The sequence below is a fragment of the Somniosus microcephalus genome, chromosome 14, assembly GCF_052327205.1.
Source record: "Somniosus microcephalus isolate GS21.2 chromosome 14, FLI_Smic_1.0, whole genome shotgun sequence".
In the NCBI taxonomy this organism is placed as follows: domain Eukaryota; kingdom Metazoa; phylum Chordata; class Chondrichthyes; order Squaliformes; family Somniosidae; genus Somniosus; species Somniosus microcephalus.
In genome coordinates this window covers 55,134,500-55,159,573 of record NC_141000.1, presented here as the reverse complement: position 1 = coordinate 55,159,573, position 25,074 = coordinate 55,134,500, and the positions used below count along the sequence as shown (strand labels likewise).

General features: G+C 48.7%; 1 protein-coding gene across 1 annotated transcript in view; it reads left to right on the top strand.

Annotated features, from left to right (window-relative positions):
• LOC147107497 (pyruvate dehydrogenase (acetyl-transferring) kinase isozyme 3, mitochondrial) overlaps window positions 1-25,074 on the top strand; it is a 125,363-nt gene that overhangs the window by 60,559 nt on the left and 39,730 nt on the right. Inside the window, exons 3-5 of the mRNA XM_086006570.1 lie at window positions 3,063-3,134; window positions 4,846-5,030; window positions 16,082-16,171. Coding sequence (XP_085862696.1) covers window positions 3,063-3,134; window positions 4,846-5,030; window positions 16,082-16,171 — 347 coding nt within the window. The remainder of the gene's footprint in view (window positions 1-3,062; window positions 3,135-4,845; window positions 5,031-16,081; window positions 16,172-25,074) is intronic.

Here is a 25,074-nt window from a genome sequence, read left to right as displayed (position 1 = left end):
AGAACAGAGAAAAATTCGCATCTGTGGGGACTTCAAGGTGACTGTAAACCCAGTCCTTCACACGGTACAGTATCCTCTTCCGAGGATAGAAGATATTTTCGCCTCACTATCCGGAGGGAAACGTTTCACAAAAATTGACTTGGCACAGGCATATCTACAGATGGAGGTTGAGGAGGCCTCTAAAAAGTATCTCACAATAAACACACACAAAGGCCTGTACCAGTACAATCGACTGGTTTTCGGAATAGCATCAGCTCCAGCTATCTGGCAAAGAGCTATGGAACAAGTCCTGCAAGGGATTCCTGGGACTCAGTGCTACCTAGACGACATCCTTGTAACAGGAGAAAACGACAACGAACACCTTGCCAATTTGGAGAAGGTGCTCACTAGGCTGAGAGAACGGGGCCTACGAGCAAACCGCCCCAAGTGCGAATTTTTCCAGAAACAAATATCATATTGTGGCCACATAATTAATGAAGAAGGGTTGCATAAGTCCCCTGAGAAAATTGAAGCGGTCATAAAAGCACCAGCACCTGAAAATGTCTCACAATTAAGGTCGTTCCTGGGATTGATAAATTACTACCATAAATTTTCACCGAACTTGTCAACTGTTCTGCACCCTCTTAACGAACTGCTACAAACTGGAGTAATTTGGGAATGGAGCGAGGACTGTAAACGTGCCTTCCATAAATGTAAAGGCTTGATCACGTCCAAGGAAGTTTTGGCTCATTACAACCCATCACCGCCAATCAGACTGGCGTGCGATGCATCCCCTTACGGCGTAGGAGCGGTATTATCACATAGATTCCCTGATGGCTCAGAACGGCCGATAGCTTTTGCGTCACGCTCATTGAACTCAGCTGAGCGTAACTATGCCCAGATCGACAGGGAAGCACTCAGCCTGGTATGGGGAGTGAAGAAATTCAACCATTACCTACACGGACAAAAATTTACCTTGTTGACTGACCATCAACCCTCGTCAACATATTCAACCCTAAAAAGGGTGTTCCCATTATGACAGCGCAAAGACTACAGAGGTGGTCCCTTTTCCTAGGGGCACACCAATATGACATAGAATACAAAGGATCAAAACAGCATGGGAATGCTGACGGCTTATCGCGCCTACCGTTGCCAACGGTAGAAGAGGCACCTGCAGTAGACCCAGTGGAGATGTTCCACTCAACCATAGTGGAATGTCTACCAGTAACAAATTCTGCCATTGAAAAGGAAACGAGAAATGACCCGACTCTCTCACGAGTCTACGATTTAACGGTGAAGGGATGGCCAGCACATGGCGAACCACTGTTGCCAGCATTCTCGCAAAGAAGAGAACAGCTGTCAGTGTGCCGAGGAACCTTGATGTGTGGATCCAGAGTGGTGATTCCACCCAAACTCCAGGATAAAGTGCTAAAGGAGCTTCACGAGGGGCATCTGGGTGGAGTGAAAATGAAGAACCTAGCCAGAGCGTTTGTGTGGTGGCCAGGTATAGATGGAGACATCGAAGAAATGACCAAGAGCTGCCTAGGATGCCAGAAGGTCCAAAACGCCCCACCACAAGCCCCTCTACATCCATGGGAGTGGCCCTCATCTCCATGGCAAAGTGTACACATCGACTTTGCTGGTCCATTTATGGACTCCATGTTCTTAATCACGGTTGATGCACACTCCAAGTGGCCGGAGGTAATAAAGATGTCCTCCACCACCACGGAAACAAACATCACAGTATTAAGGACCATATTTGCCAGGAATGGGCTGCCTGAACAGATCTGTTCCGATAATGGACCGCAATTTGTGTCCGAAGAATTCAGGAAGTTCTTAAAAAAAACAATGGGGTTAAGCACTACACGTCCGCCCCATACCATCCCGCCACCAATGGATTGGCTGAAAGGTTTGTCCAGACCTTCAAGAAGGCCATAATGGCCATGGGTAATGAAGACATAAAACTTCAGCATAAGGTAGATAACTTCTTGTTTGCATACAGGAATGCAACACATGTGGTTACAAACCAAACTCCCGCCATGATGTTCTTCAATAGAAGCCTAAGATGCCGGCTGGATTTGATCAAGCCAAACATCAGAAGGGACGTGGAGAACCGTCAATTTCAAGGCATGAATGAAAGGCCAACTAGAACCTTCCAGATAGGTCAACAAGTTTTGGCCCGGGACTACCGTACCGAGAAATGGCAGCCTGGAACTATTTGCACACGACTAGGACATTGGAGAAAGCATAATAAGGTGCCATGCTGACCAGATCATAGAGTCATCCGAAAAGGGACAACCTACACCACAACTCTATACGCCTAATGATGAAGTAGAGATACCCATAGTATCTACCTCCGATCCGGTGATACTGGAACCAGATGAACCCAACACTGGCATTCAAGCCGAATCAGCCTTGCCAAAAGAACCTACTACACCACCAGAAACTACTACACCACCGAGGCGTTATCCGGACCGAGTCAGGAAGCCTCCAGAAAGACTGACTTATAATTGATTAACTGCAGCAATGTGTAGATTATTGTTCTTGTAACATGTTAAGTAATGATTACTTAAAATATTATGTACTGGTTGTCTAAAAGGGGAGGAATTGTGGTGTATGTGCCTTTAAGAGCCCCCTGTGTACTGTAATGCCGGTAATGGCCACTCGGGCTATATAAGCCTGTATATTGCCTTGTATCTGTTAGTTCACCTCCAGACTTTGTTCAGTAAACACCTGTGAAACCTACTCCTGCCTTCCGTGTCTCTATTAACACACGGATACAACACTTATGATGGAGGGAAGGTCGTTGATGAAGCAGCTGAAGATGGTTGGGGCTAGGACACTAGCCTGAGGAACTCCTGCAGCGATGTCCTGGGGCTGAGATGATTGGCCTCCAACAACCACAGCCATCTTCCTTTGTGCTAGGTATTTGAATAAATACATTTTTGCTTGGATTTACCTAATCAACATTACCTATAAAATGATTTACCTTTAATAAAATATTATACAATGTATGTTAGTGAAGCCATTGGTCATAGTGTGACTGTTGACTAAAATCTAGTTTTTCTTTGCCTCTTTTGCAGGTACATGCAGAGTTTTTTAGAGCTGCTTGAGTTTCAAAGCAAAGGCCTTGAAGATCCTCATGTGTTTGATAAGTAAGAATCTATAATTGTTTTCCATTTCTATCAAAGCAGTAAATACTTACCAGACTTTGAGATGGCACTATATTCACCTTAAAAGCTGTCTTTTGTATTTGCATTCCACTCAATGGTTCGTGTGTGACTGAAATATATACACAAATCTGGAAGGTAGTATACAAGAAATGGTCTACTTTTGCCTTTTTTTCTAATTGACTGTATTGAAAACATTTTTTTAAACTTTTGATTTTCAAAATGTAGACTTGTGGAAGTTTTAATTATAAATGTATTAGCATTCTACAAATTACAAATTGAATTACTGCTAAGTGTTCATTGGAATGGTTTAAAAATTACAGTAACAACAAAAAATACTATTTTTATGTTGCCAAAGTCAATGTTCTTTTTTTCTATGACCGGATATGCATTATTAAGATAACTGCTGTCACAGAGTTCAGTTTTTCTGTGCATCAGATTTGTTTCTCCTCCTGGTTTCTCCATGTTACTGAGAATTCTCTCTCCTCCTTTTCTGCTCAGTAGTTCATCTTCTCTGGACCCCACCTGCATCCCACTTCATTCCTGGTATACCATTTTTCATGCTGACCTAAGGACTATTGTTCTTATCAGCACTGCTTCCTCCCATTTTTCCATTGAAGATTAGGGAACCTTATTGGGATGTTGAACTGATACTGAACTTTCTAAAACTACAACGACTTTCATTATATAGCATCTTAACATAGAAAAATTTCCAACGGTGCTTCACTAGAGCGTAATCAGACAAAGATTGACACCAAAGGAGATATTAGGATGGGTGACTAAAAGCTTGATCGAAGAGGTGTGTTAGAAGGAGGGTCTTAAAGGAGGAGAGAGTGTGCTGAAGGGGTAGGGGGAATTGCTGAATCCACAGCCACCAATGGTGGGAAGAAGGGAGTGGGGGATGCGCAACAGGCCAGAGTTGGAGGAATGCAGAGTTCTTGGAAGTTTGTAGGGCTGGAGGTGGTTACAGAGGTAGGAGGGGCGAGGCCATGGAGGGATTTGAATACTAGGGTGAGGATGAGAATTTTAAATTTGAGGCGGTGGTGGATCATGAGCTAAGGTAGATCAGCGAGTACAAGGGTGATGGGTGAGTGGGGCTTGGTGTGGGTTACGATACAGGTAGATCAGCGAGTACAAGGGTGATGGGTGAGTGGGGCTTGGTGTGGGTTACGATACAGGTAGCAGAGTTTTGGATGAGCTCAAGTTTATGGAGGGTAGAAGATCAGAGGCCAGCTAGGCGAGCATTGAAATAGTCGGGCCTGGAGGATACAAAAACATGGATGAATGTTTCAGCAGAACATAGGCTGAGGCAAGGACGGACACAGCTGATGTTACGGAGGTGTATAAAGGTGGCCTTTGTGATGGAGAGGATATGGGGTCAGAAGCTCGGGTCAGAAGCTCAGCTCATGGTCACGTAGTATGCTGAGGTTGCAGTGTGATTCAACCTGACAGTAGCCAGGGAGGGGGATGGAATCAGTGGCGAGGGAACTAAGTTTGTAGTCGGGGGCCAAAGACAATGACTGAAAGGCGTATGGCTTCAGCAAATGTTCTGTATGTGTGATTTTGCTATATTTTTGAAATCTTTAAGTTGCATATATGTGTGTGCTTCCATCCCATGGCTTTTTAAAATTATTTTCACTTTTTGACTTGATCACATTTTAACTCTTCCTTGACACAAATGATTTTTCTACCTCAGTTTTCTAGAATCTCTGATTAAAATCCGAAACCGACACAATGATGTTGTGCCAACCATGGCTCAGGGGGTTATCGAATATAAGGAGAAGTATGGCTTTGACCCGTTTATTAGTAGTAACATTCAATACTTTCTAGACCGTTTCTACACCAACCGTATCTCATTTCGGATGCTCATCAACCAGCACAGTGAGTACTTTGTCTTTATAATAAAGATGAAAGCTAATTAAAGTATAGGCTATGCAAAAGTGACACTTTTCTGGAGAGTTTGTTCCACTGTGACCTGTAACAATGACGCTGCTGCACCATTTCCATATTTTTCAAAACTACTCTTTTTTACTTCTAACTGAATTATTTGAATCCACATTCTAGACTGGAATTCTTCTGTACAGAGTGGAAAAGAGGTAGGGATCCTAGGTAGCTAAATTTCAACTGATTATCGCTTGCAGGCTGTATATAGAAGGGGCTACTCAGCAGGTCAGGCAGCATCTGTGAAGAGAGAAAGAGAGTTAATGTTTCAGGTCGATGACCTTTCGTCAGAACTGGAAAAAAGCAGGAAATGGAACAGATTTTTAAGCAAGTGTAAGGGCTGGGAAAGGGGGAGGGGATGAAAGAACAAAAGGGAAGGTCTGTGATAGGATAGAAGGCAGGAGAGGTTAAGAGACATTAAGAGATATTCAAGGCAAAAGGAGATGGTAATGGGACAGGTTAAGAAACAAAGGATGGCTCTAGATGAAGTGTAAATTGCGCTGGCAGAATGAAAGACAGCTGCCATGTGGGAGAGAAGAAAAAAAGACACAGACAAAAAGGTGTGGATAAAAAATATATATATGATAGGTTATGATCTGAAATTATTGAACTCTATGTTGAGTCTAGAAGGCTGTATAGCGCCTAATCGGAAGATGAGGTGCTGTTCCTCGAGCTTACGCTGAGCTTCAGTGGAACAATGCAAGAGGCCGAGGACGGTGAGGTCTGAGTGGGAGTGGAGCGGAGAATTAAAGTGACAGGCGACCGGAAGCTCGGGGTCCCCCTTACGGACTGAATGGTGGTGTTCCGCAAAGCGGTCACCCAATCTGCGTTTGGTCTCCCCAATGTAGAGGAGACCACATTGTGAGCAGCGAATACAGTATACTAAATTGCAAGAAGTACAAGTAAATCGCTGTTTCACCTGGAAGGGGTGTTTGGGGCCCTGGCCAGTGGGAAGGGGGGAGGTGTAAGGGCATGTGTTGCATCTCCTGCACTTGCACGGGAAGGTGCCGGGGGAAGGGGTATTGGGGGAGATAGAGGAGTTGACCAGGGTGTCACGGAGGGAGCGGTCCCTTTGGAATGCTGAAAGGGGAGGTGAGGGGAGATGTGTTTTGTGGTGGGATCACGCTGGATATGGCGGAAATGGCAGAGGATGATCCATTGACTGTGGAGGCTGGTGGGGTGAAAGGTGAGGACAAAGGGAACTCTCGTGGTTCCGGGAGGGAGGGGCAGGGGTGAGGGCAGAAGTGTGGGAGATAGAACAGACACAGCCAAGGGCAACGTCAACCACAGTAGAGGGGAATCCTCGGTTGAGGAAAAAGGAAGACATGTCGGAAGCACTAGTATGGAAGGTGGCATCGTCAGAGCAGATGCGGCGGAGATGGAGAAACTGGGAGAATGGAATAGAGTCCTTACAGGAAGCGGGGTGGGAGGAAGTGTAGTCCAGGTAGCTGTGGGAGTCGGTGGGCTTTTAGTGAATGTTTGTCAATAACCTATCCCCAGAGATGGAGACAGAGAAGTTAGGGAAGGGAAGGGAAGAGTCGGAGATGGTCCATGTGAAGGTGAGGGAAGGGTGGAAATTGGAAGCAAAGTGAATGAAATTATCTAGTTCAGGGCGAGAGCAGGAAACAGCACCGACACAGTCAGCAATGTACCGGAAAACGAGGTGAGGGAGGAGAGAGTAGGACTGGAACATTTCATTTCCTGCTTTTTTCCAGTTCTGACGAAAGGTCATCGACCTTTGCCTGCTGCCTGACCTGCTGAGTATCTCCAGCATTTTCTGTTTTTATTTCGGATTTCCAGCATCTGCAATATTTTCTTCTTGTATAGAAGGGGCTAGTTGGAACTTGTTTGAAAGCAGGAAAATAACTTTTTTGGCCAATCTGATAGAAATAAATTTATGGTTTTAAGCCTATAGTGAATTATTTAATGGAAAAGGTCATGTTTTGTCCTAAAGCCAAGTCTTTGTTAGCAATTATAAACCACCCAAAGCAACCTGGATCAAAATCAGCACCAGGATCAATGGAACCCCTCTCATTCATTTCTTGGATTGATTTGAACATATGCAGATGCCTGCCTAAGTCTACCTTGATACCAACTGGCTTCAACAAATTTGTTTCAAGTAACAGACATTGATTGAGCATGTACAGGAAACTTTCGATTAACCGGCCCCTAAATAACCCGAACGCTCTATCCACCGGCAAAATTCAGGAGTCGGTTCAGGTAACTTTTTTTTTACTTTTAGTTACTTTTTTTACTCCATTTGTTGCTGTGCAAGGGTGTAGCTGAAGCTGTTGCTAAGCTACAGAGACGCTTGCAACTTGTGCCGATTTGTTTTGAAGCTGTGCAACAGGGTATGTTGCTTTATGAGCTCCGTATCTTTCACTATAGCGTTCGGTTATCCGGACTTGTTGATGAACCGGCACCACGTCGGTCCCGTCCGTGCCGGATACCAGAAAGTTTCCTGTATAGGTTTGTTGCAATTGAATATTCTATGAAGTTAACCAATAATAGAAACAATTAGCTTTATCAAATTCAGGTATGCACATAGAATTACAAAAATTTCACAGCAGAAGAAGGCCATTTGGTTCATCATGCCTGTGCCTTTGCCAGCTCCCATTTTTCCCCATACCATTTTAATATTTTGCTTGAAGTGTTTATTTAATTTCTTAAATATCACTGACTCTGTTTTGATAACTTGCAATGCATTCCATATTCTAATAATGTTTGTATGAAAAATAAATATTCTAGCCGCCTTTTATATTTATAGCACTAATCTTAAACTTAGGTTCCTTTATTATGATTCACCAACCAGCGGAAATAATCTTTGTTATTTTCTCAAACCCATTCATAATTTTAAACATTTCTATCAGAACCTTTTTCTGCTCTAGTGAGGATAATCCTAGTATTTTTAAGTCAACATAACTAAGGGCACAGAATGTACTCTGGGTGAGAGACTTCAATGTCCATCATCAAAAATGGCTCGGTAGCACCACTACTGATCGAGCTGGCCGAGTCCTGAAGGACACAGCTGCAGTCTGGGCCTGCGACAGCTGGTGAGAGAACCAATACGAAGGAAAACCTACATGACCACATCCTCACCAATCCACAGATGCAGCTGACAGCATTGGTAGCAGTGACCACCACACAGTCATTGTGGAGACGAAGGCCTAGAAATTCGGTTGTTAGCGCCAGCGGTTAGCGCCTAAAGAGACCGAGAATTGGGGCGTTACCCAATGTTGGGGCGGGCGCAATGAAGATAGCGACAACTCCCATATTGACTATACATTTAACGCCTGCGCTAAGTGTTTGCGCGCGTGCGCAAGCAGATCATGACGTCATTTCAGTGTGCAACGCCTTTTAGGCGCCCCTGACAGGATATTGGGTGGCGCCCGGAACCTTTACGCCTAGCGCTATTAGTGACAGTTCGAAGGAACGTTAGCAGGCCCTTCTCGTAGTTGAGGGGCGCTATTTAAAGGGGACAGCTCTAGTATAAAAGCTGCAGCCACTTGGCCTGTTCATTGCGATCGTTGGTGGAGAGAGTTGGTGAGCTACTGTGGAGCAGAGTTTTTGGAATTTAGCATTAGAGTACTTGGGACCTTCAAACCTGTCCGGAGCAGTTGGAGCACTAGACCCAACAGCCTTTTGACCAACTGGCATCGGAATGGGAGCTGCTTTGGAGGGCGACAGCCTCATGGCCGAACACTATGAAGGGGCAGAGAGACGGCGGGAGAGAGGGCTGGGATTGGCCAGAAGGAGGAGGGGCAATGGAAGTCGGCCAATCCGAGGGTATGCTGCGAGGGTCTTTAGGCAGCAGGTGTCATACCTTGACATGTCGGAGGAGCAGTGTGTGCGAAGGCTCCGATTCGGGAGGGACGTTGTTACTGAGCTGTGCCACCTGCTTGCTGAGGATCTGCAGCCGCGTCTACGGTGCAGGACCTCTCTGTCGGTGGCCGTTAAACTGACTTGCCCTCAATTTTTATGCCACCGGATCCTTTCAGTCAGCCACTGGGGACATTGCGAATATCTCTCAGTTTGCAGTCCACTGTTGCATCCGGCAAGTTACAGCTGCCCTTTATAGGCGAAGGCGTCAATTCATCACCTTCCCTCTGACCCTGGAGAAGCAGGCGGAGCGCGCGCAGGGCTTCGCTGCTATTGCGGACTTCCCCATGGTGCAGGGGGCGATTGACTGTACACACGTGGCTTTGAGGGCGCCATTCCAGAATCCTGAGGACTTCCGCAACCGCAAGGGGTTCCACTCCCTCAACGTGCAGCTGGTCTGTGACCACCGCCAAATCATCATGGCAGTCAACGCCCAATTCCCAGGGAGCAGCCACGATGCCTTTATCCTGCAGCAGACCTCAGTTTGTGACCTTTTTGAGGGGCCGGCTCGACCACGAGGCTGGCTTATTGGGGACAAGGGCTATCCTCTCTGCCCATGGCTGATGACACCACTCCGTGTGGCCGCCACCCCAGCAGAAGAGCTGTTCAACAGCAGCCATCAGGCGACCAGGAACATTGTAGAGCACACTATTGGTGTGCTCAAACAGCGTTTCCGATGTCTGGACCATTCGGGGGGAGCCCTGCAGTACTCGCCGGAGCAAGTGGGTCACATCGTCGTCGTCTGCTGCATGCTCCACAACTTGGCGATTTGACGCACCCAGCCAATTCCAGCTGTCCCTCAACGACCAGCAGAGTAGGCGGACGAGGAGGAGGAGCATGCGGACGAGGAGGAAGATGGAAGGCCTCCTGAAAGTGGAAGGGCCATCCGTCAGAGGCTCATCAGGACTCGTTTCGAGGCCCCTCTGGCGGAATGATGGGTGTCTTTACTCCTGCGCACTTTGGATGTTTGAAAGCCTCTGAAGGCCAGCATCACTGTAATTAGTCACGTGTACCATAGCACATTAAAACTTTTCTTTATTGTCACAAAAGTCTTTCATTACAGCAAAACAACGTCATTTCAACAGAAACCATAACTAACAAAATAACAGTTAACTCTTCGGCAAAGCCGCAAAACTCAACAAACCATTTCCAACAATTACAACAGGTGAGGGTGTCCTTGAATTTGGCCAAAGAAACGTCTCAGCACCTCCCTCTACTGCTGGCCCCTTGATAGCGAATTACTTCTCTTTCGCGGTCGGCCCTTTCCCTCCCTGCTGCTCCGACGTAATTGAACCCCAGTGGCGGGGTCAAGGCTGGGGGACGCCTGCTGACTGTGTGGAAGCGCAGAAGCCCCTGAGGGACGGCCTGGCCGACCTCTGGGCTTGGAGGGTGCGGATGCAGGATGCTTGATCTGAGCATGGCTGGAAGCAGTGTGCCCTGCAGGTGGTGGCAGCTGCACTGCAGACGTACCAGCACTGGCATGTGCAATGGTCACCTGCCGAGAGCGGACACCTGCACCATGGTCGGACGACACACTGGCTCTCTGAGGGGACCGGCTCGGCTCACCCGCCACAATCGCATGCTCCACTGATTCCTGGCCTTGTATGGGACTGGAAGGGCCCGGGGTGATCCTAGCTGATGCAGATAGGGTGGCTGCAGTGAGAGTTCGCGTTGCCTCAATCTGGGTGTGGACGAGGCCGGCAAGTGACTGCGTGGCAGCAGTGAGGACCTGTGTGGCAGGTGCCAGTGCTTCGGAGAAGCCCTGGACAGTTCTTTCCATTGCTTCAGACAAGGCCGGTGCCAACCGTTCCACTGCCTCGGACAAGCCCTGGACAGACCTTTCCAGGGATTGTCCGAAGCCCTGAACAGTCCTTTCCATAGCGGCCTCGAAGCCCTGGACAGTCCTCTCCATTGTTGCCCCGAAGCCCTGGAGAGTCCTCTCCATTGCTGCCCCGAAGTCCAACACACTCTTTGCCAGTGTATCTATTGACTGAGGCATCCTCCCCACTGCAGCCATCAGCTCAGTGTGCCTGAGCCGGGCCTGGGTGCTCATTTCAGCCAGGCGACGCACCTCCTTTGCACTCTGTGCAGCAGTCATCACTACCTGCCTTGCCCTCCGGGGAGACGGTGGCCGAACTTGCCTACCCCCCTTGCGTTGCTGCATGCCGCTTGTTCCGGCAACTGGCTCATCCTCAGAGCACCCCCCCCCTCCCCTCCAGGGAACTACTATCCCCAGTCTGCAGATGTGTATGCTCCCCTGAGATTGGAGCGGATGCTCCGGCTTCCTCCTGATCCTCGCCTCCGGAGGCACTGGCACTGGCAGCTTCAGGGCGTTGAGCCCGAGTTGGTGATGAATCATCTGAAAGCAGGGAGGTGGAAGAGTGGCTTTAGCAAAAGGACAGGTTGGCGGAAAGGCATGCCAGATTGCGGCAAGGCTCTGACATGGCTGCACACTGAGGAAGCATGCTGGCGGGGGGACCAAGTGGAAGGAAACAGCTGGAAAAGGTGAGAGCCTTACCCTCGCTGTCGGAAATGTGGTCGGCAGCTGCAGTGGTAACAGGACCACACAGACGTCCTCCAAGAATCTGGTGCTCTCTCTCCTCGAGATCCGTGAGAGTGACGACTTGTGGAGGCCCGCCACCGGTTCGACGCTGGTCCTTTCGCATCGCCACCAGCTTGGACTGCAGGGGAAAGAAGGGGAAGTTCTGTTACATGATGCCTTGAGAGATCATCTCATGCCCCCCATGGTGCAAGAGCCCTTACATGATGCCATGAGAGATCATCTCATGCCCCCCATGGTGCAAGAGCCCTTACATGTGGCCTTGAGTGAAATGTCCATGTGTGTGCCCAGAAAGGGCCATGGGTGCTTGCTGACAGATGGCCATTGGGGCATCATGGCAACAGGGTGCTCGAAGTCAGGTGCAGATGGAGGGAATCAGAAGTTTGCATAAACAACACTCACCCTAACGACCCGAGTGAGGTCGTTGAATTTCTTCCTGCACTGAACAGGGGTCCTGGTCGCCATGCTGCTGGAGTTGACACTCAGAGAAACCTCCCTCCAAGATCGCCGGTAATCCTTTTGATTCGGCCTCCTGCCATTGTCAGGATACAGAACATCTCGACGGCGCTCCACTGCAGACACCAACTGGTCCAGAGCCTCAGTGCTGAAGCGCTCTGCTCTCTGTCTCACCTTCTCTATCCTGACCAAGTTTTTTGCACCAGAGAAGGGCGAGCGCCGATTCTGAGGCCTGCAGGGCGTTGAGTGTGGCAGCTCAGGCTGACTGACCCACCCCTTTAAGAGCCGGCCGGCGCCTGGAAGTCTCGTGGTTTTCGGTAATTGAGATCACCTGCGCTGCGCCCGTCTGCGCCGATATTGGGTAGCGCCTGAACTTTTGCGCCTTAGGAGCCCCGTGCAACGTCTGAATTCGCGCCTCAATCCCCTTTGGGGGGCGATGCAACCCACTATCGCTCCAGGCAGCGATAAGTTTCGTCTGGCTATAAACTTTGCGCAGCGCCAGTTCTAACGCCTCAAGCGGGGCTATACCCAATTTCTAGGCCGAAGTCCGTCTTCAGACTGAGGACACCCTCCATCGTGTTGTGTGGCACTACCACCGTGCTAAATTGGATAGATTCAGAACAGATCTAGCAGCTCAAAACTGGGCATCTATGAGGCGCTGTGGGCCATCAGCAGCAGCAGCAGAATTGTATTCCACCACAATCTGTAACCTCATGGCCCGGCATATCCCTCACTCTACCATTACCATCAAGCCAGGGGACCAACCCTGGTTCAATAAGGAGTGTAGGAGAGCATGCCAGGAGCAGCACCAGACGTACCTAAAAATGCGGTTCCAACCTGGGAATCACAGGACTACATGCATGCTAAAAAGAGGAAGCAACATGCTATAGACAGAGCGAAGCGATCCCACAACCAACGGATCAGATCAAAGCTCTGCGCTCCTGCCACATCCAGTCGTGAATGGACAATTAAACAACTAACGGGCGGGGGAGACTCCATGAACATACCCATCCTCAATGATGGCAGATCCCAGCACGCCAGTGCAAAAGACAAGGCAGAAGTGTTTGCAACCATCTCCAGCCAGAAGTACCGAGAGGATGATCCATCTCTGCCTGCTCCTGAGGTCCCCACCATCACAGATGCCAGTATTCAGCCAATTCGATTCACTCCACGTGATATCAAGAAACGGCTGAGAGCACTGGATACACCAAAGGCTATGGGCCCTGACAATATCCCAGCTGTCATGCTGAAGACTTGTGCTCCAGAACTAGTCGCGTCTCTAGCCAAGCTGTTCCAGTACGGCATCTATCCGACAATGTGGAAAACTGCCCGCAAAAAGCAGGACAAATCCAATCCCCATCAGTCTACTCTCAATCATCAGCAAAGTGATGGAAGGTGTCGTCGACAGTGCTCTCAAGCAGCACTTACTCACCAATAACCTGCACACTGATGCCCAGTTTGGGTTCCGCCAGGACCACTCGGCTCCAGACCTCATTATAGCCTTGGTCCAAACATGGACAAAAGAGCTGAATTCTAGAGATGAGGTGAGAGTGACTGCCCTTGACATCAAGGCAGTATTTGACCGAGAGTGGCATGAAGGAGCCCTAGTAAAACTGAAGTCAATGGGAACCTGGAGGAAAACTCTCTACTGTCTGGAGTCATACATAGCACAAAGGAAGATGGTTGTGATGGTTGGAGGTCAATCATCACAGCCCCAGGACATCGCTGCAGAGTTCCTCAGGGCAGTTTCCAGGCCCAACCATCTTCAGCTGCTTCATTAATGACCTTCCCTCCATCATAAGGTCAAAAGTGGGGCTGTTCGCTGATGACCGCACAGTGTTCAGTGCCATTCGCAACTTCTCATAATGAAGTAGTCCATGCCTGCATGCAGCAAGACCCGGACGACATTCAGGCTTGTGTTGATGTGTGGCGCGAATGTTACTTGCCACTTAAGTGCCAGGCAATGACTATCTCCAAAAAGCGAGTGTCTAACCACTGCCCCTTGACATTCAACGGCATTACCATCGCCGAATTCCCCACCATCAACATCCTGGGGGTCACCATTAACCAGAAACTTAACTGGACCAGCCACACAAATACTATGGCAACAGAGGCTGGGTATTCTCAGCGAGTGTCTCACCTCCTGACTCCCCAAAGCCTTTCCACCATCTACAAGGCACAAGTCAGGAGTGTGATGGAATACTCTCCACTTGCTTGGATGAGTGCAGCTCCAACAACACTCAAGAAGCTCGACATCATCCAAGACAAAGCAGCCTACTTGATTGGCACCCCATCCACCACCTTAAACATTCACTCCCTCCACCACCGGCGTACCGTGGCTGCAGTGTGTACCATCTACAAGATGCACTGCAGCAACTCGCCAAGGCTTCTTCGGAAGCACCTCCCAAACCCGTGACCTCTACCATTTAGAAGGACAAGGGCAGCAGGCGCATGGGAACACCACCACCTCCAAGTTCCCCTCCAAGTCACACACCATCCTTCATCGTCGTTGAGTCAAAACCCTGGAACTCCCTTCCTAAAAGAACTGGAAGTACCTTCACCACACGGACTGCAGCGGTTCAAGAAGGCGGCTCACCACCACCTTCTCGAGGGCAATTAGGGATTTGCAATAAATGCTGGCCTTGCCAGTGACGACCACATCCCATGAAAAAAAATCTGCTAAGTCTATGTTACATCTTCTATTGCTCCAAAATACTTTCTATAGTGGGGAGCCCAAAACTGCACATTGCACTACAACTGTGATTCAACTAATGTCTTGTACAGATAAGCCCACTGACTCCCACAGCTACTTTGACTAAACTTCCTCCCACCCCGCTTCCTGTAAGGACTCTATTCCATTCCCCCAGTTTCTCTGTCTCCGTCACATCTGTTCCGACGATGCCACCTTCAAAACCAGTGCTTCTGATATATCTTCCTTTTTCCTCAGCCGAGGATTCCCCTCCACTGTGGTTGATGGGGCCCTCGACCATGTCCGTTCCATTTCCCGCACTTCTGCTCTCGCCCCTTCCACTCCCTCCCAGAACCACGATAGGGCTCTCCTTCTCCTCACCTTCCACCCCACCAGCCTCCACATGCAATGGATCGTTTTCTGCCACTTTCGGCGTGATCCCACAATTAAACTCATCTTCCCCTCACCTTTCAGGGAGTGTTCCCTCCTCAACACCCTGGTCCACTCCTTTAACAACCCCCAACACCCACTCCCCTTCCCACAGCACCTTCCCATGCAAGCGCAGGAGATGCAACACCTGCCCTTTTACCTCCTCCCTTCCCACCATCCAAGGCCCCAAACACGCCTTCCAGGTGAAACAGCGATTTACTTGTACTTCTTTCAATTTAGTACACTGTATTCGCTGCTCACTATGCAGTCTCCTCTACATTGGGGAGACCAAACGCAGATTGTGTGACCACTCTGCTGAACACCTCTGTTCAGTTCGGAAGTGTGACCCCAAGCTTCCGGTAGCCTGTCATTTTAATTCTCGGGACCACTCCCACGCTGACCTCACTTTTCTTGAGCAACGGCACCTCATCTTTCTATTAGGCACTTTACAGCCTTCCGGACTCACATTGAGTTCAACAATTTCAGGTCCTAACCTCTGCCCCCATTTTTTCAGATGGCAACTGTTGCTGATGAATCTGATATTCCCGTTTACACCTCTAGACCCATCTTTTGTTTTTTTTACTTGTCCCATTACCATCTCCTTTTGCCTTGCACCATCATCCCTTTTGTCATTTAATCTTTCCTTCCTTGCACCCTATCACAGGCCTTCCCTTTTGTTCTTTCCTCCCCTCCCCCCGTCCCTGCCTCTGTACTTGGTTAAAACCTGTTCCTTCTCTAACGTTTGCCAGTTCTGATGAAAGGCCAGCGACCTGAAACGTTAACTCTGTTTCTCTCTCCACAGATGCTGCCTGACCTGCTGAGTATTTCCAGCATTTTCTGTATTTATTTCAGATTTCCAGCATCTGCAGTATCTTGCTTTTATATATGGTGTGATGGCTAATTCTAGTCAACTTTATCAATTAAATAGTTAAAGAGCTACTGATCTAATGTATGTTTCCTTTTGTTTATTCACTGCAGCTCTCCTCTTTGGAGATGACACAAATCCAGCACATCCTAAGCATATTGGAAGTATTGATCCAAACTGCAACGTTGCTGACGTTGTTAAAGGTGAGAAATACCACAAAGTGGAAAATGTCACTTACAGACTTGATAACAAAAATTTCTCAAATCCAGAATTAACGTAGAACTTGCTAAGTGGTAACCACAGAATTAGTTCAGATTGTTTCACTGCACAGAACGGGATTAAACGGAGTGGACTTTAACAGAGTGTTTTATTTGGGAATTTGGAAAGAGTGGGAATTCGGAGAAGAGGGGGAAGGAGTTGCTGCTTTTTGCCTACACTACTTCTAGTGCTTTGTGTTACGGGTAGATATATAATTTCAGTACCCTTAACTTAATCTTGACCAAGTAAGTAGTCAAGAAACGACATTGTAAACTAAGTTACCTAATTATAAATTTAATTAAATAAAACAAGGTCATATAGGGACGGCAGTGCAGGCGGTGTGCCGCAACTGCAGCATGTGGGAGTTTGTGGAAAGCATTGTGATCCCGGACAACCACGTTTGCAGTAAGTGCCTGCATCTTGAGGAACTTCAGCTCCGAGTTTTTGAGCTGGAGTCTGAGATGCAGACATTGTGGGGCATCAGGGATGGGGAGAGTTCCCTGGACACTTTGATCCAGGAGGCAGTCATACCCCTTAGGTTGGGTAGTGGTACAGGTCTGGTTAGTGGTCAGGGACAGGAGGGTGTGACTGCAACTCAGGCAGGTCAGGGGACCCCAGGTGCAATGCTGGCGGAGCCTCGGCCTTTGCCCTTGTCCAACAGGTATGAGGTTCTTGCTGCTTGTGTGGATGAGGGAAAAGCCTGCAGGATGGATGAGCAAACTGACCATGGCACCATGGTGCAGGAGGCCATTCAAATGGGGGGAGTGAAAGGGAATGTAGATACTGTACTTTGCAGCCGCAACCAAGAGTTCCGAAGGTTGTGTTGCCTGCCCGGTGCCAGGGTTAAAGACATCTCCTCACGGCTGGAGAAGAACTTGGAGTGGGAAAGGGAAGATCCAGTTGTCGTGGACCACGTAGGAACCAACGACATAGGTAGAACTAGGAATGAGGTTCTGCTGAGGGAGTTTGAGGAGCTAGGATCCAAAATAAAAAGAACCTCAAAGGTAATAATCTCCGGATTGTTACCTGAGCCACACGCAAATTGGCATAGGGATAAACAGATTAGGGGGGAAAAATTCAGTTGGTAGCGCCACCCGTTAGCGCCTTAAGAGGGCGCTAAGTGGGGTGCAAAGCAACTAGTGCCTGGGCGCAGCGATATCCGCGCCTCTCGCGAAATTGACCGGACATTTTGCGGTGGCGCTAAACAATACCGCCCGATCTCCTGCGTACACAGATCTTGACGTCATTCGAGAGTGCAACGCCCTTGGGGCGCCCCGGACCGGAAATTGAGTGGCACCCCCCTCCTTTCCGCCTGGCGCAACCAATGACAGGTTGACTGGAACACTTCCAAGTCGCTGTGGGGCTGGGGAGGGGGTGCTATTTAAAGGGGGCCTCTTCCTGGCTATTGTGTGGTAGCCATTTTTGCACCACTTGTTCTGAGAGAGAGAGAGAGAGATTTTGAGAGAGAGAAAGAGAGACTTCTGCATTGAGTCAATGCTGTCTGAGGTAGTTTTGGCTTCTGACCATAACTTTGCAGGTACTTTGCTTTTTGACCTTCATAACTTTGATTGCCTAGATACTATGGGGGCTGCAATGGATGGGAACGTCGTCCTTCTCCATCACATTCGGAGGGCACAGAGACGCAGAGAGAGTGACAATCATGGCCAGATGGAGGAGGGCCAACAGGCCTCGGTACAGGAGACCTTACCCTCCCAGGGTTTTTCGCCAACAGTTCTCCTACATTAATATGTCTGAGGAGCAGTGTTTGCGAAGGCTGCGCTTCAGCAAGGAGGTGGTCACTGAGCTCTGCCACCAGCTTCAGCCAGATCTGCAGCCTCAACTGAGGAGCAGGACGTCTCTGTCAGTGGCAGTGAAGATAACAGTGGCTCTCAACTTTTATGCCACCGGCTCATTTCAATCAGCTACTGGGGACATCGCCAATATCTCCCAGTTCGCGGTGCATTGCTGCATCCGTCAGGTAACAAATGCCCTCTTTAAAAGGAGACGAGAGTACATCTCTTTCCCCATGACCCCGGACAAGCAGCAAGAACGCGCAACGGGCTTTGCGATGATCGCGGACTTCCCCATGGTGCAGGGCGCCATTGACTGCACGCATGTGGCTTTGCGGGCACCACAAGAGAATGCCGAGGATTTCCACAACCGAAAGGGCTTCCATTCCTTAAACGTCCAGTTGGTCTGTGACCACAGACAGCTGATACTCGCTGTCAATGCCCACTTTCCTGGCAGCAGCCACGATGCCTTCATCATGCGCCAGACTTCTGTGGCAGACCTTTTCCAGGCACCGCATCACCCAGGAGGCTGGCACCTCGGGGGCAAGAGATATCCTCTGTGCACCTGGCTGATGACACCGCTCAGTTCGCCCAACACCCCTGCTGAGCTGCGATACAACGAGAGCCATCAAGCTACCAGGAACATCGTTGAGCACACAATCGGCATGCTCAAGCAATGATTCCGCTGTCTGGACCATTCTGGAGGAGCCCTGCAGTACTCGCCTGAGCGAGTCTCCCACTTCGTTGTTGTGTGCTGCATGCTGCATAACCTTGCAATCCTCAGGACCCAGCCAATGCCACCAGGCATTGGAGCACCAGCAGAGGAGGAGGAGGATGATCATCAGCAGCACCAAGGCGGGAGGGAGGCACAAAGTGGAAGGGCCGTCCATCAAAGGCTCATAGCAAGTCGCTTCTAGGCCCCCTCTGAGGAAATGGCTTTTGCCATTCAAACAACCTGAATGAAACCATCCCACAACCACTAAGCCGGTCAAGGCAACAATGATTGCGAAGACCAAACATGTACAAATTCTGTGTCTCATTTCCGCATGACAAAGTAATAGAAAGAAACACAAAAAAAAGCAGTCATTCACATAACTGGCTCCCGCAGCCTGGAGACAATGTCCAAAACAGTTACAAAAATTTGACCACGAACCTCGGCCTTCAATAAAACAATGAAAAACATTTTGTCACACCTCCTGCTTTTTGCCCTTCGAAGGTGATCTGCTTCCCTTGTGAAATTCCCCCCTTCCCACCCTGCAGCTCCTCTAATGGGACCCCACTGGCTGGGGGAAGGCTGCTGATTGTCAGAAACTGAGACTGCAGATGCCCTTGAGGGACGGCCTGGACCAGCTCTGGGCCTGGAGGGCCCGGCTGCTGACTGCACCAACTCTGCATGGGCGGCAGCAGTCTGTCCTACAAGTGGTGGCAACTGCAGTGGAGAAGTGGCAGCAGGAATGCTGTCATCTTGAGAGAGGACAGCAACTCCCTGCTCGACCGACACACTGGCACTCCCACAGGGCAGCACTTCAGCATCCGGAGCAATCTGATGAAGCACAGATTGCTGGCCTGCTGCGGCGCGGTGAGAGCCCCGGGGAAATGTGCCCGATCCAGCGAGGGTGGCAGCAGTCAGTGCTCGCGTGGCCTCAATCTGCGTCTGCATGAGATCAGCCACTGACTGCATTGCAGCACTAAGCATTTGCGTGGCAGCCGCCTGTGCTACAGCGAAGTGCTCCATACTCCTTGCCAGTGATTCAATGGATTCAGGCACCCTTGCCACTGCAGCCATGAGCTCAGTGTGCCTGTGCTCTGCCTGGGCGCTCATTTCAGCGAGGACCCGCTCCTCCTTTGCATCCAATGCAGCAGGACTTGAAGCCATACTCTCCCTCTGGGGAGAAGGCCCCTGAGCTTCCCTACCCCCATCGCATTGCTGCAGCCCGCTGGGACCTGGAGCTTCACCCTCATCAGACCATTCCCCCCTGCTCCCCTCCAGGGAAGGCGTGTTCCCAGTGTGGGCATGGGCTGCCTCGGTAGAGGGTGGCGCTGATGGTCCAGCTTCCTCTTCCTCCTCCTTCAGCTTCACTCCCACTGGCAGCTTGAGGGCCTGTCTCCTCACCTGGTGAATCACCATCTGAAAGCAGGGAGGTACAAGAGTGGCTTTAGCGTGAGGACAGGGTGGCAGCAAGGGAGGCATGAGTGCAGCGATTTGGATTGAAAGTGTCAAAGGCTGCTGTTGTGAGGAACAAGTGGAAGGAGAGAGGACAAAAAGGTGATGACCTTACCATTGCTGTCCAGAACGGGGTCGGCGTCTCCAGTGGCGACGGGACCAATCACCCGGCTTGCCACAATCCTGTGGACGCACTCCTCAAGATCGCTGAGGGGTTGCAGCTGAGGCCGCCCTCCATCGGTCCGTTGCTGCTGTCTCCTATTATGAGACAGCTTGGCCTGCAAGAAAAAGGACGGCATCTGAATAAATATGCAGCCATGGTCTTGCCTGAAATGCCTCCCATGGTTGAATAGCCCTTACTGTATGCAGCCATGGTCTTGCCTGAAATGCCTCCCATGGTTGAATAGCCCTTCCTGTATGCAGCCATGGTCTTGCCTGAAATGCCTCCCGTGGTTAAATAGCCCTTACGGTATGCAAAGTGTGGAATGTGCGTGTGTGTTTGATGAAAGGGCCATAGGTGTTGGATGAGTGTTGGGCATTGGGGCTTTCAAGACCCTCTGGCCATAAAGTGAGGTTGAGATGGAGGGATGAAGAGGTTTTGAAAAAAAGGCACTCACCCTGACGACCAGAGTGAGGTCGTTGAACTTTTTCCTACATTGGAGATGGGTCCTAGGCACCATGCTGCTTGAGGACACTCTCTGAGCCACCTCCCTCCACACTCTTCTGTACTCGCGTGGCAAAGGCCTCCTGCCACTCTCTGGGTACAGAATGGATCTTCTGCGCTCCACCCTGCGAACCAGAGCCTCCAAAGCCCGCTCGCAGAAGCGCTGTGCTCGCTCCCTGGCCCCCTCCATAGTGTTTGGCTGCTAGATTTAGCCACAGGTCTGCCCAGGCCGAGATTCAAGGCTCCAATGAGCAGGGTGTGGCTGCAGAGCAAGATCGACCCTCCTCTTTAAGAACTGACCGGCGCCAGTGTGTCTGTGTTCAATCGCTAACTGACAGCACCTGCGCTGTGCCCGCCTTCTGAGGTAGCGCCTCACTCCTCGGCCTTTGCGCCTTAAGAGAGGTGTGTAGCGCATGATTTAGCGCTCCAATCACCTCCAGGGGCGATAAAAGCCAAGTTTGCTGTCGGAGGCGATAATTTGCACCAGGCGCTAAACTTTGCGCACCGCCAGTAATGGCGCCCCATATGGGGCGATACCGAATTTTTCCCCCTAGAGGTTTAAAAGCGTGGCTCAAAGAGTGGTGTGGGAGGAAGGGGTTTCAGTTCATGGGGCACTGGCACCAGTACTGGGGAAAGAGGGAGCTGTTCTGTTGGGACGGGCTCCACTTAAACCGGGCTGGGACCAGTGTCCTGGTGAACCGAATAACTAGGGCAGTAGACAGGGCTTTAAACTAATGAAGGGGATGGTGGGAGGATTCAGGAAAGAGTAAATTTAAAAGCAGCAAGAGAAAGGTCAAGGCTCCAGAGCAGAGTAGAGTTTTGGGTAAAAATAAGCAGAGTGGTTCAGGAAGGGACAGAGAGAGTAACAAAGGTAATAAGGCATCAGTGACTAAGGTGACATCAGGGGAAAAGAGAAATAAGTCAGAGCTAAAGGCACGGTATCTGAATGCGCAAAGCATTCGCAACAAAATAGATAATTTCTAGCTACGCTATTAATTCAACAGGTTTCATCTAATAGCCATAATGGAGACGTAGTTGCAAAGTGGCCAAGGTTGGAAACTAAATATTCCAGGATACTTAACTTTTAGAAGAGATGGGCAAAATGAAAAAGGAGGAGGGGTAGCCCTGATAATAAAGGATGGGGTAAAGAGAGTAGAGAGAAAGGAGCTTAGCTCCGAAAATCAAGAAGTAGAATTAGTTTGGATGGAGCTAAGAAACAGCAAGTGGCAGAAAACATTGGTGGGAGTTGTTTATAGGCCCCCAAACAGAAGTTGTAATGTAGGGCAGAGTATAAATCAAGAAATTAGATGCGCACGTAGTGAGGGTAATACAGTAATCATGGAGGACTTTAATCTACATATAGACTGGACAAACCAAATTTGCAGTAATAGTGATGAGGACGAATTCATGGAATGTATGCAAGATAGTTTTCTAGATCAGTATGTTGAGGAACCAACTAGGGAACAGGTTATTTTAGATCTAGTATTGTGCAATGAGAAAGGGTTAATTAATAACCTTGTAGTAAACGGGCCTTTAGGGAAGAGTGACCATAATATGACACAATTTTATATTGAGTTTGAAAGTGATTTTGTTAAATCTGAAACTAGGGTCTTAAATCTAAACAAAGCAAACTACGTAGGTATGAGGGGAGAGTTGACTAAGGTAGATTGGGAAACTACATAAAAAAATATGACGGTAGACAAGCAATGGCTAGCATTTAAAGAATGAATACATGATTTACAACTAATATGCATTACTTTAAGGCACAAAAACCCCACAGGAAAAGTGGTCCAACCGTGGCTAACGAGAAGTTAAAGATAGTATGAGATCAAAGGGAAGAGGCTTATAATGTTGCCAAAAAGAGTACTAAGCCTGAGGATTTTAGAATTCAGCAAAGGAGGACCAAGAAATTGATAAAGAAAGGGAAAATAGAATATTAGAGTAAACTAGCGAGAGACATAAAAATAGACTGTAAAAGCTTCCATAGGTATGTAAAAAGGAAAAGATTAGCGAAAGTAAATGTGGGTCCCTTACAGGCTGAGACAGCTGAAATTACAATGGGGAATAAGGAAATGGCAGAGAAATTAAAGAAATACTTTGGGTGCGAATTTAATTGACCTCGGAGGACGGGTTTGGAGGCGGGTCTGTTGCGAAAATCGGAAAAATTGGGGGCGGACTGCGAACCCGCCTCCACAGGACTTTGGTAAGTGTCGGGTCAGCCACTCCCGAACTGACCAGACACCAAACGGCGGGAGAGGCAGTTGAGGCAATTAACAGCTTGTTAACTGCCTGGATAATCCTATTTTAAAGGCCTGATCTGATTTTCGAGGTTTTTTCACCATGCTGCCTGCCTTCACAGAAACATAGAAGATAGGAGCAGGAGTAGGCCATTCGGCCCCTCGAGCCTGCTCCGCCATTCAATGAGATCATGGCTGATCATCCAAACTCAGTACCCTGTCCCTGCCTTCTCCCCATATCCCTTGATCCCTTTAGCCTTAAGAAATATATCTAACGCCTTCTTGAATATATTTAATGAATTGGCCTCAACTGCCTTCTGTGGTAGAGAATTCCACAGGTTCCCCACTCTCTGGGTGAAGAAATTCCTCCTCATCTCGGTCCTAAATGGCTTACCCCTTATCTTTAGACTGTGACCCCTAGTTCTGGACTCCCCCGCCATCGGGAACATCCTTCCTGCATCTAGTCTGTCTAGTCCTGTTAGAATTTTATAAGTTTCAATGAGATCCCCTCTCATTCTTCTAAACTCCAGCGAGTATAAGCCCAATCGACCCAATCTCTCCTCATACGTCATTCCTGCCATCCCAGGTATCAGTCTGGTGAATCTTTGCTGCACTCCCTCCATGACAACATCCTTCCACAGATAAGGCGACCAAAACTGCACACAATACTCAAGGTGTGGTCTCACCAAGGCCCTGTACAACTCCAGCAAGACATCCTTGTTCCTGTACTCGAATCCTCTCGCTACAAAGGCCAACATACCATTTGCCTTCTTAACCGCCTGCTGCACCTGCATGCTTACCTTCAGCGACTGGTGCACAAGGACAACCAGGTCTCGTTGCACTTCCCCTTCTCCCAATCTATTGCCGTTCAGATAATAATGTGCCTTCCTGTTTTTGCCACCAAAGTGGATAACCTCGCATTTATCCACATTATACTGCATCTGCCATACATCTGCCCAATCACCCAACCTGTCCAAATCATACTGGAGTTTCTCGGCATCCTCCTCACAGCACACACACCCACCCAGCTTTGTGTCATCTGCAAACTTGGAGATATTACATCTAGATCATTAATATATATTGTGAATAGCTGGGGTCCTAGCACCGATCCCTGCGGTACCCCACTAGTCACTGCCTGCCACTTGGAAAAAGAGCCATTTATTCCAACTCTTTGCTCCTGTCTGCCAGCCAATTCTCTATCCAAGACAGTACCTTGCCCCCAATCCCATGTGCTTTAACTTTACACGCTAATCTCTTATGCGGGACCCTATCGAAAGCCTTCTGAAAGTCCAAATACACCGCATCCACCGGTTCTCCCTTATCTATTCTACCAGTTACATCCTCAAAAAATTCCAGTAGATTAGTCAAGCACAATTTACCTTTTGTAAATCTATGTTGACTTTGTCCGATCCTGTCACTGTTTTCCAAGTGCTCTGCTATTACATCTTTTATAATGGACTCTAGCATTTTCCCCACTACCGATGTCAGGCTTACATCTATAATTACATACTATAATTCCCCGTTTTCTCTCTACCACCTTTTTTGAACAGTGGGGTAACATTAGCTACCCTCCAATCCATGGGAACTGTTCCAAAATTCTATAGATTCTGGAAGATGACCAGCAATGCATCTACTATTTCTAGGGCCACTTCCTTAAGTACCCTAGGATGTAGATTATCAGGCTCTGGGGATTTATTGGCCTTCAATCCCATCAATTTTCCTAACACCATTTCCCTACAAATACTGATTTCATTCAGTTCCTCCCTCTTATTAGACCCTATGTTCCCCGACATCTCTGGGAGGTTATTTGTGTCCTCCTTTGTGAAGACAGAACCAAAGTATGTATTTAATTGGTCTGCCATTTCTTTGTTCCCCATTATAAATTCCCCTGATTCTGACTGCAAGGGACCTACGCTTGACTTCACCAAATTTTTTCTCTTCATATATCTATAGAAGCTTTTACAGTCCGTTTTTATGTTCCCTGCAAGCTTAC